This window comes from Camelus dromedarius, chromosome 4, assembly GCF_036321535.1.
Source record: "Camelus dromedarius isolate mCamDro1 chromosome 4, mCamDro1.pat, whole genome shotgun sequence".
In the NCBI taxonomy this organism is placed as follows: Eukaryota; Metazoa; Chordata; class Mammalia; order Artiodactyla; family Camelidae; genus Camelus; species Camelus dromedarius.
Genome location: NC_087439.1, coordinates 34,657,929 through 34,670,616, shown reverse-complemented (window position 1 = coordinate 34,670,616; position 12,688 = coordinate 34,657,929). Strand labels below are relative to the sequence as shown.

Below are 12,688 nucleotides of genomic sequence, written 5' to 3'. Positions count from 1 at the left end.
TCAGCTTAGCCTGAGAATCCAATCAGATGAATGTTGGGATTATATTTATTTAAAAAGATACATTTAAGAATAATCAAGTTTTAAATCATATTTAAAATATGAATCAAGCTCTGTGGCCCATGGCACTTTTATGTTATTAGACCAGAGTGTGGCTGGATCAAGTTACCTGACATCTCCCAACCTTGAGATTTAAAGATTTGTATGGATTATTCAAAATGCCATTTGTTGCTGAAGAATAAAGCACTTGGACCTCTCTATCATCCAAATTAAGTAATGCCCAGTCAGGGCTACAGGTATCATCTATGCCCACAGGGCACCACATAGCTCAGCACACAAAACATGAATCCTTAACTCTTGTAGAAAAGACAGCAACAAACTGAACTAACAGGTTTCTCTCCTTATACCTTTTCACCCACAGAGGAAACCTTGTACACTTAAACTCTGATTAAAGTTCTCTTGAGAAAGAGATTCAAAAGCCATGGACAGATAACATAGAGAACCTTCTAATACTGCCAAGAACTGCTGCAGCCATATTGCAACCATAGGGGAAACAATGGTAAGATGCAGCCAGCCTGGAGGGGGGCGGGAGTGAAGGGGAATAAAAGCTATGCACCTTAGACATTGTTGAATCACTAACCAGTCTCCTCCTGAGCCTTCTTATATCTGGAGATTTTCTTTTATAAGATAATACACTCCTTCATTTTATAAGAGCAAAAAATACAAATTCAATGACTCCAATAAGTTTTTTCCTTCTTTAAATGTATATATAAGGTCTCTAGATTCTGTAGAGCAGTGCTGATCCACAGATTTTTTCTGCAGTGATGGAAATGTTCTCTACCTACACTGTCCAATTCACTAGCCACTAGCTGCATGGGGCTATTAAGCACTTGAAATGTGGTTCATGTGACTAAGAAGCTGAATTTCAAATTTAATTTAACTAATTTAAATTAAAACAGCCACATGATATGCACATATACAGGCTATGATACCGCATAAGGCAGCTCTAGAGTCAAACCACCAAGTAGCAGATCTCAGACTTGTCCTGGTAGATCATCAGGCTGGGCACCTGCACCACGGCCACCTTGCCCATGTCTCCAGTGCAGCATCCTCCCGGTGAAAGCTGACAGTCCTTCCTTCACTTGTGAGAATATAATCTGCTACAACAGTATGCTACCTGCCAACACTTTACAGACCTAACACGTTCCATATTTATCGTTTCCAAGCATCCTCCTCTCATACTAATCTCATGAATTAAAATAAATGAAAATATATTTACTAAATTGAGTACTTCTACCTTCAAGTTCTTACTCAGAAATTGGTTCTATCTATCATTCAAGTTGTTCTCAAGAGTGGATGGTGAACATCACCTACTTTAACTCTCCATGGTTTAAGATACGAAGACAATAACCCAACTCAAGGCTTTTATGCTTCAGAGCTGAAAGATTCTTCTTGATTATTTTGGTCCTCATATTGTCAGGATACCTAAACAAGATTGCATTCCTACTGCATCTTCTTCACCATGTTGAAAGTCTTCAGCAATGTCAAATACTGTATCAAGTAGAGGGTCATGTAAAGTGATCAATAAATATTAAATGGCATATTAAAACATTCTCTGAACTTTTAGTATCAAATAAGACTTGGCATTACAAAATCAAAAGCAATAATATTTTGGCTCTAAGCCAATATGCTAGACTTTAGGTTTCTAGTGACTACATATTTAAACAATTGGATATTTTCTTTTAAAACAACTGAACACTTTAATAAAACAAGACGACAGGAAACAACATTACTATTAAAGTTGAGAAAAATTCTCATTAAACACCACTTACTAGAATGGCTCACCCAGACGGCACCTGGTTGATGTTTTTTGTGTCAAGTGCCCAGATGTTAAGAAACCCACAAGCACCTCCAGAGAATATAAACGTACTTGTCAGTATTTTCAAAAGGATAGTGAGGAAATAAAATAGTCTTTCTGCCATCATGTTTAATAATTACTTTTATTGCAACCCTGATAAATAACTCATTTAGGCTGTAGTGCATATAATATATAAAGAGTAAAATATAAATAGTAACGTTGAATAGACATTTTTCACTGCTGGTTGCAAAGACTAAGTGCTATGTAATTGTTTCAAATTATAATTAATATTTTTACTATTAAAAACGTGGCAAGACAAGTGTTGGTTTTCAGAATTAATAGAAAATGGAGCCCACAGGAAGTGACAATTAAGAGCTAAATGTGTGGTTTTGCTTCACATCAGTTATTTAGCCATACATTTTGGGATGTTCTGTCTCATGTTTGCCACTTTCAAAAAAATCAATAAAAAAGCATGTGAAAATACCTAAATGAATGCAAGAGAAACAGTGTCAGAAATCAATACTTCTCTACCAGCATGTTTAACCTGCGGAAATGAAGTGTTAATCACAGAAATAAGACACCATATTACATTTATAAACTAATGAAACTAGAAAAAGCAAAGCGTGTGACACTATAATTAAACAGCTGGAAGACATCCAAGCCTGTGTAAGTTGATAACCCTGGAACAATCTCTGGCAGTGAAAAGGCAGGTCTGCAGTGAGTTGATATGGCCAGCTCGGTTGTTAATTGAATAACAGGCAATCTATAAACACTACTAATTGCATATATGAAAACCTGTGTACAACTAGAGACGCTGCCTAGAGAAGCACTCCAGAAAAACTCCACGGATAAAGCACTCTGCAAGTCTTCTGTCTCCCTCAGTCCCTCTAAGTCGTAGCTTGGTTTCACCACTGCATCCTTCTGATTAACCTCTACACAGCAGACTTAATGATACATTTTTCAAAAGATCATTTTTCTTCCTAACCCAATACACACTGCACAACTATCAATTACCCATTTCAGAAAAGAACAAACAAGTAATCTAGAAAATTCAGCCTGTGAATGGAAAGCTTTCTAAATTGTAAGAGAAGACATGGTCTTATTCCCAACAGGCAAAATGCTTTACAGAATTGTTCCGACGTGTTTTGCAGAAGTGTGGCAGCTGCTGTGAACAGCATGCGGTGTTAAGATTTGACACTTTTTTTTTTCCTTAAGGATATAGCCATTTGGGGAGGCTCAGAAAATGTTGTCAGAATTTTACTTATTCATCCATTTAATAAATCCTTTTGAAATGATTATTTCAACCCTGGTGAATACAAAACATAGCTTTGCTTTAGGATCAACAGAGAGTTTTTATTTTTTAAGTCTGTAGAGAAGACTGCTTGGCCCCAAGGGATTGGTTATGAGAACTGAAACCTCCTCTACCTTAACATTCAAATCCAAATAAGGCCAGCTGAGGGCAAATGTCACTGTGATTCTCAAGGTGTCCAGCAGCTTCCATGAAATGAATTGAGAGACTTAATCCACTCCCTAGTGGATATAATGTCACATCACGCAACAAACCCAGAACTACCATTTGGAATACTGTGCAATATTTAGAAGCACAAGTATTAGAGCTAGAGTGACTTGAACTCAACATCATGGCTCCAACACGAATAAGCTATAGGCAAGAAACTTAAAGCCACTGGCCCTCAGTTTCTTCATCTATAAAATGGGAATTACAAAATAAGCCCAGTAAGGTTGTTATGAGGAATCAAAGAGACAATACAAGCAATATGCTTAGCAGAGTGTCTAGCATAAAAAGTGCTCAATAGTACTAGAGTTTTAAAAAAATGAAGCATGTATTACCCACTACAGACAAATGGAAAGATTAAAATATGTGTAGCAACAGCATGCAGTCAAAAAACTGAATGATGCCTGAAGCTGAGTTTCTCTCTCACATTTCATCAGAATAGAATATCAGTTTCACCAAAATTCCTGGGGAAAAAATAGGAATGTGAATGCTTCACTTTATATATAGGCATATTTTAGCTAAATGATGCTCTACCAAGTCTGAAGGTAGTTCCTCATATACCCCGAGGCTTTCAGTCCAGTAGAAATAAGAATGAAAAGAAACTAAAAAGAATCATTACTAATTAATTGTTTTTAAAAGGATATGCTAATAAGTAGGAAAGGTGTGAGAGATGGTGAGCACAGGGAAATAAAGTACATAAAAGAGCTGTCACCTCTGCTTTTGCCCTGAATATTTGCCACCTGGAGAATATTTAATCTCAAGAATCCCCAGACCAACAGGAGAAAGGCCTGATTTACAGTGTTCAGACATTAGTTTCAATCCACTTTTACCAAAACTCAAAACTGATTAAAAAAAAAAACTCTCTGTAAGTTTCACCAATTAACTTGACTACCGAAAAGTATGTTAACTGAAAAGACCTTTATAGATCAAGCAGGTCCCAGTAGGTATTACCAAGTCTTCCATCTATTAATAAGCAACATAGAAGTGAGGGGTACAGGCTCGCTCTCTGTTCCAGACCAAGGCTCATTTTGCTGGTGGAAACCCCCACCCACCCACGATATGGGCACTGCGGCCTTTTGGAACCTACACCTGTTTCCAGCACAGCCAGCCTCTCAGCACATATAAGCAGTCAGATTTCTCGTTAGCACATTTGAACTTTAAGAATTTGGAAACCGTCAACGACAGCTCTCTGCTTTTGAATTAATTTTATTTCTTGTTCCAACAATTTAAACTTCCTGCTCTTAGGTCTCAGTACAAACCTACTTTTAACATATTATATTCAAGTAAATATGAAATGAAGCACGATTCGTTAGCAATAATCAGAACATTAAAGTACAATCTATACCCAGTTGAAGCTCCTCCAAGATTGCAAAAGGAAAAAAACATGAGGCTGAAATTGTAATGCATTCTGAGTATTTAAATGTGGATATTAAATAGGGCATGACTATGTCCATGTAACTGTGTGTGAATGTGTGTTTGAAAGAGTATAAACTTTGCTACATAGATTTCAATTACATGTACTTAATATATTTATATTATTGTCGTAGATATTCAGAGATTTTACTCAAAATGAAATCAATCCATTACTTGAAATTAGAAGGAGCTAAAACCATACAACATGGATCAATCACTTAAACTAGGAAAATTCCCTAAACCATTTTTTAAAGCAATTTGTTTTACTTGCTTCTAAACGTGTGATCACATAATGAAAAAAAATTCTTTAGGGAGAAAGGATTCATAGATGTTGGTGAGTCAGGTGAGTCATATCAGGATGAAACTGTCTCTGAGTGTCCCCCATTGAAGCCAACATTATAGGAGATCCCCAATAGAAACAAATGAAGACTGTTTTTCAAAAATCTTAAACTACCTTAACATAGAAAGATTTTCAAACTGCTATCAGCATCAAAAACCCTGAAAGCACCTACTACTAATTCATTTTAATTAAAAAAAAAACTGTGAGTGACATACCAGGTATGTAACAACCTTTGTAGCTGAATAAAGAATCCTTACCCTTAAGGAGCTCCAAGCGAGAATATATCTTAGACTCTACCTGAAGTACAATGTTGTGATATACTGGACCAGCGTCCTAGGGGAATCCAAAGGATAGGTGGTTTCTGAAGTATACAGAGTATTTTGCCAAGGTGAGATGCTGGGGAAAAGGGCATTCCAGAGCAAGACTTCAACCTAAACAACGCATGAAGGTTCAAAAGTGCAGGACCTGATTTGGAAAGAGTAACTAATACAATATGATTAGACTACAGAATGCAGAGGTGGAGCAGCTGAATACAAACCTGCAAAGACAAGTTGTGAAAAGCCTTAGATTCCATATGAGATAGTTTAAAATTTTTCCTAAAGTTAAGGATGAGATGTCAAAGAGATATTTTTGTGCAGGGAAGTGATGATCAGAATTGTGTTTTAGAAAGAGAGTTCTGATGGAAGGACCAGACTAGCTGGAAACGGAGACCTGAGATGGAAGCCAGTCAGGGAGCCAATTCAACTCTTTGAGGGAAAAATGACATGGGTGTGACCCAGAGCAATGAAAGTGAGGAGGTATTTTACATGATATTTCAGAGTGAGCATAAATGGGAGTTGGACTCGATGAAGAAAGAGAAGGATCAGCAGAGATAAGCATGTCATTTCTAGTCTAGGTGACTACATGGATGGTGAGGGAGGCTATTAACTGAGACAGGAAATAATGTTGGGAAACTTCTGAAACTAGACTGGATTAAACAATGATTATACTACATATGTCCACTGGAGAAAATGCTATGGCACCCAGTTAAAAGAAAGCAAGCTCAGGTTAGCCCTGGAAAGAAGTAAACTTTGACTTTTTCAATTAAAAGGAGTATATTCATCCTTCCTAGTGAAATCCACTGTTGATACTCTATACTTTTCACAGAGTAACAGCTCACTACGTTTCTTAGCACACGTACATCTATCCTTTCATTTCTTAGATTAATGATCTCCTGTGGACATTCTGTATCTGTAAATCAGATCTTCCCAAGCTCTAGGAATGAAATAGCAATGCAAACATTCCATAATCTTCTGGAAGAGCATGGGTGTCTAGAGCTCATGTAATGGCACTCCAATCTCACCATTAGAAATGATCAGAAAAGGACTGTATGAGTTTCATGTAGATGTAGAAAGTAGAGAGAAAAAAGGCAGCCCCTTCCTATTGTGTTATAACTTGGCCCTCATAACACTTCTAGAAGAAGTGGTCAGCACCTAAGAGTTAGGGCAGGCCAGGTGTGCAGATGAGGCAGACTGGACACATGGCAGTTATCCAGGGAGAGCCGGAATTGGGTGGGAGATATAAAGGAGGGAGGATAAACTTGAAGTTATGCATAAGTTACCTTCAACATCACAGCTCAAGTAGTTACGCACTTCATTCAAAATGAAGTTGATGTCTTCCTCAGAAGGAACGGGGTGATGTGTAACGTCGGTTGGAGTATCAGTAGTGCCAGCTATAGTCATCTTTTGCCATGGTAAGAAGAAAATCACTCGCCCATCACTGGTCGCTGGGTCAAGAAGTCCCATGCTCTCTGGGCTGGGGTAAAAAGAAGGGTTATATATTTCTGAAATTAGCATTAGTTTGATCTTAATCTGCATTCAAAAAACTGTTTTATTCACTAATCCTCATATAAACAAACAAGGAACATGTGAACTATTACTTTCACTGCCATTACCCTCATCTAGAAATCCCTAAAAGAAAAAAGTAATTCTGGTAACAAAAAACAAATGAAACAAATATGATTATAATATCCCACAGTGGAACCAGGCCTCCCCACTCAGCAATGCAAGGTTAGTTAAGAAAGTGGACATCAACTTCCAATCATTTGGGTTTTCATATTCCTTGGACCATTCACATCAGATAGTGTCAGTGGGATAACTGTCTGTAATTTCTTCCATGATGGCCAATTAAGAATAGCTCTTCAACCTTTTTTCAAATCGATGAAAAGTACTTTCCTGGGACATTTGACATTTGGCACATCTTTCAGTACAAGGTCTCGGAAATACATGAGAAAAGTGAAGGGTCTGACTTTCCAGAAACAAAGATGTAATCAAAAAATTCTTTACTCCTTTGTGCCTAAATAAACTTGTACCACTTCATCAAATATGAGATTTCTTACTTTATTTCAATATTACAGAAGTCTCAAGAATGAGATTTCTTTCTTCTTCATCCATGAGAAAAGGGCTCAGTTTTCTACTACTACCTAAGTAACAATGTACTGGGATAAGGTCAAAAAGGAGAGGAACACCGTAGTGATGAAAATCTTTAAATCGGCAGAAGACATCAGTGTATTATGCTATTAAATCAAGGTTCAAGGATGCCTCTTCTGACAGACTATACAAAACCTTTAAAAATATTAATCAAGGATTTTTACTAATACCTATTTAATATTCGAAAGCCAAATTATAAAACACGTTTGAAAGAATAGGCAACTGTAAATAAACATTAACAAAGCCTGTCCAATTGTGTTATTAAATTACTAGAAACTGGTGTTTTAATGTATCCATTAACCATTTAGTGGGAGGAATCTGAAAGTGTTTTAATTTGACTGAATTATCATAAGGAGCCAATGTTAGAGGTATTTTTTTGCAAATATATTTTCAGCTCCTATTAATAAAATTTCTTAAATGGAAATACAATTCTATTTGGTTTAAATAAATTTCAAAAAAACCCTCTTATATCCTCATATTTTAAAGGGCATACAGTCAACTATTTATGTTTATCATTCCCTTAGAATTAAAAAAAAAAAACCTCAAGATACATCTGTATAAAGATGAGGGTCTAAAAACTTTTAAAAACAAATCAAAAATAACTTTTATGAAAAAGAAATATACAGTCAGCTTAGCTAACGTGTCTTCTTTATTTAAACCACAAGGAGTACTAGTCTTTTTTTTTTTGCAGAGACCCATCAGCCCCATGAAATGCCTGCCACATCCACACAACCATCACAGAAAGAAATCACTCTTTACAGCCTGCATGAGACACAGGAGTCAGTGGGCCTCAGTTCTTCTATTTAGCACATGCAAAAAGTACAAAAAAAGTGTGTTAATCATTTAAACTTTCAGCTAAAATCTCATCTTCACTCAGGGTTACTTAAAGGAAATAATTTTACTTTTTAAAAATACATTGAAAACTAAAAATACTGAGTATTTTCAGTTTCTGTATGTCTACATTTTTCTTTGTATTTTCTATAAAACTTTCTAAAGATTGTAAAAGAAACTAGTCAATTATATGTTTTGTAAGTACCTAATTTGATCCTGAGTTGATTTGCCCTTAGATTAAATCAGTCACTTTGCGATTAGAAATTAATTCATGAGTTCAAACTTCAAATTTGATAGATAGTACTATATTGAAACAAAAGGATAAGTTCCATATTCTAATATTTAAGGAACAAGTTATATGTTGGTATATTTTTATATATGATCATTTTATGGACCAGGTATCATACAATGGGTTTAAATAACTCAATAAACCTGATCAACTTCAACATAAAATTATAATATTCAGCAACCTAGACATGAAATGCTGTTAGAAATTCCCAACTACTGAATCCTTTAAAAGCTTTCAATGCAATAAAAGCAGTTTAAAGGGTGAACATGATGGTTACCAACACACACATATCTGGAACCTGTAGAGAATCAGCTGCTTAAGTGAAGACATGTGTCAAACATAAAATTAACAAGCACAGAGGGAAGACAAAGCTACTAATGAATGGTATAAAAATTTAAGAATCCACTTGGAAATATCTCTCATTGGTTCTAAATTACCTAATTCATAACTTGCCCTTAGGGAAAAGTTTGTTTTCTTACGAAGGATTAATTCTGCAAGGTCGAGTTAAAGTTTGAAAATGGCCATCAGCCATAGTGATGGTATACACAGTGCGGTGAGGCATAGGTCTTTTCTCAAATATGTATAATTCAGTTGACATCAGCAGGAAAAGCTTGCTGCTAATTTATGTGTGTGTCTAGGATTAGCTGTAATGAACATTTTCCTCATGCAGGCCATTCGCGTTCTGAAGTACCCTTATTTAAATGAAATCAATTTATTGTTAACTACTTAGCAATCAGTGTTAGGGCTAACAGTACGCACACACATCGTAGAAAAAAAAATTGACATCTCGTCAGTAGTAAAAAGCATCTGTAGGCTAGAAGGAGGAGATGATTATTTTCATGTATTTCAGTCATTTGGTGGATTGTTGCTGCTTTTTTATAAGAGCATCTACCCACAACTCTGATGAAAATTCCAGATTTGTCCCTAATGTAGAGAGTGCCTTCAAAAGTAAATGATTGCTATATGTTGAGTTTCCTGAAATTAAATAATCCAAAGAGAGAGGGAGAGAGAGAGGGAGGGAGGGAGAGCTGCCACCATGACACAAGATAATTTCACATGTGGAATGTTAGGGTCTTAACAAGCTTCATAAACGCTGTGAAGATATTCTGAAAACAGCCCAATAGGATACCACATACATGGTCCTCACTCTCCATTTAGCAGCCTACGCTCAGTAAATCAGGGGTTCCTGCACCCGCTGTGCTGCCAAACTGATTAGGTTCTAGCTGAAACGCAAGGTCCTCAGTTATCATGAGGCGGTGTAAGGCAGCATCAGAAGGTCTAACTCATCCTGAGGACCTACTCGAACTCTTGAGTCGTAACTGTTGAGTGTGACTGACTGAGGGATCCAGAGAGCCATGTCAGCCTGAGATCTCCGGACCCCCCAGCCCACCCAAGAGAATGACTCAGTACAGAAAGCAAAACCGTCCTTCTGGGATACCAGAGCTGCAGCTGCTCAAGGTCAGTTGCTAAAAGCGGGACCAGACCCCTAACCGAGGCTGTAATCCCAAACCAAGGGACTCATCTGCAACAGAGCCTGAACAGGAACTGGGCTGCCAGACCACTGCTCTAGGGTTTCCTTCCAACAGGATGTGTAGTGGTTGTAGTTCAAGGTGCTAAAAGTGGAGATTAATTTCTCCCAAAGTAGAATGAGATCACTTATTGCATCTGAGACTGAAACAGACCCAGCTGGGACTAACACTTTCATGATTTATGGGCAGGGGCCTGAAGCTAATTCCAAATTTCTAGAATTAAGAAAGGCATTCTGTTTTGAAAATATTACATCCAAGTGATATATATTTGTATTTCTTAGAACACCTATCTACTCTTTATTAGCATGGTATAAAGTATAGTACAGAACAACATGTGTAGTTTGACCTCCTTCCTGTAAAATTTTTAAGAGGATATACATTTGTGCAAGTATAAACATAAAATGTTATGGAAGGAACCAGAAGGAAGTGTTATCCATCACTGGAGAACTGAAGTTGGGGCATGATGAAAAGAGGGAGGTTTTCACTTTTCATTGTATATCTTTCTATTTTTCTATAGTGATTATTTTTGTCTACAGGTCTTATCTGGGCATTAAAATGAAAAATCATGCAGTGTTTTCATATTTTAATTTCTATATATTTAAAAATTCCCTTATAGATAGTATATTAAAATTTTAAGTACAAAGGCTACAATCTCAATTTGGGCCAATTATCACAAAAAGGTAGGATTCATTAAAAAAAAAACTTACTGGTCACTATTATGTGCTGGACAATGTACCAGGAAGTGGGGATACAGCAGTCAAGAAAAGAGATAAAAAGTAATCAAACGACCATTGTCAAAATGTATACAAATTAAGTACTACTGTGAGGTAAGGAATTAGAAGCTGAAATGAACAGCTTCCCAAAGTCGCACAGTTAACAAGAGGTAAAGTGATGAACAAACCAGGAAGTTCTGTACCACTCTTCATACAGTCGCTTCATCTATACATCCAAAAGAGTAGAATGTCTTCCCATTTTAATGATAGGTAAACTAAGGTTTGCAGAATAAAATGGCTTGTCCCAAACGACGCCTACCACAGGGAATAATAAGGAAAAGGCATCCTCTGATATCATGGAACAATAGTGATGAATACATGAAACACAATACACAGGAGAATATGTTGAATCAAGTAAGATCTAAACTATAAGAATTATGATGATGTGTGTGTCTATAGTTTAGGTACTACATCTGTACTCTGAGACATTAAAAAACAAACCCGTCCAAAAGATTTACAAACTAGCTGGCCTGGCAAAAAATAAATGTCTATAATTGTGTCTGGAACTATTTTTGAAAACTTCTCTATACACAAGAAACATTTGCAACATTTACATATATTTACTTCTCTCCTTTTAAACTACACTTCTGCTTAGCAGTTTTAAAAACTCTCTTAAGCACCACTGCATAAATTTTTATTATTATGACTGGAGGCACTTTCGTTTCTCCAGTCCTAAGTGAAAATACTAAGGATCGTCTACCAATTACACATAGACATTTAGAAAATGACAAAGGAACCTTGAAAGTTGGTGAATAAGAAATTTTGTTAATATTATTCTTGGCAGAAGTGTAATATCCTTCTCATTAGAAGTGTGTTTGGCAATCAGGTGTACCTTGAACTCTCTTCAAGAAGATTTAGTTACTGAAAAACTGATAATTAATACGGCAGCAGCATCTATTACATAGCAGGGTAGCAGTCTAGCAGAATGCAGATATTAAAGGTAAAATCATAGATCCATACATCTATTTTATCATATATTAAAAGTTTATAGGCATGTTATGGAAAATTATTAAAATATAGAAGCGACAGCTCTCATCCTAGCCACCTCACCTAGAAATTACTTACCCATAATCACATCACCTGGAGATAATCATCCTTACTATTTAACATATTTCCTCGTGACCTTTTTTCTATAATCTTATATAACATTTACAACATGTTACACATACTTGTACCCTCCATCCTAAACTAGAATGTGTTTTCCTAGAACATAAAAGTCATAATAATGATAATTTTAATGACTATATAATACTCCCTTGTGCAGATACACCATGATTTACTTATCATTCTCCTAAGGTTAGAAACTGAAGTGGTTTCTAACATTTCTCAACTACAATAATGTCTTAATAAAGACCTTGAGCATAAATCATTATTTCACATTGAATTATGTACTAGTTTACCTACTAGATTTACCACATATGGAAATAAAAATGGTATACGTGTTCCAACCTCAGCATGGTTACACAAATTTTTCCCCAGATGTTTTGAAATGTACATTAGGGGTAGTCATTAATTTCTTAGCTAGAACCCTTTTTTATTTATTAAGATTTTTAAAAATATTAAAAATTCAAACACACACGAAAATATAAGTTTCATGTGCCCATCACCCAACTTAAATGATTTTCAATTAATAGCTGTTCTTATTTCATCTCTATCCCTGTCCATTTCTCTGCATCC

General features: G+C 36.0%; 1 protein-coding gene across 7 annotated transcripts in view; it reads right to left on the bottom strand.

The window, feature by feature from the left end:
- GPD2 (glycerol-3-phosphate dehydrogenase 2) overlaps window positions 1–12,688 on the bottom strand; it is a 193,343-nt gene that overhangs the window by 21,461 nt on the left and 159,194 nt on the right. For all 7 annotated transcript variants that reach the window (XM_064484791.1, XM_031451426.2, XM_031451427.2 and 4 more), the window contains exon 9: window positions 6,722–6,915. In XM_064484791.1, the coding sequence (XP_064340861.1) occupies window positions 6,722–6,915 (194 nt within the window). The remainder of the gene's footprint in view (window positions 1–6,721; window positions 6,916–12,688) is intronic.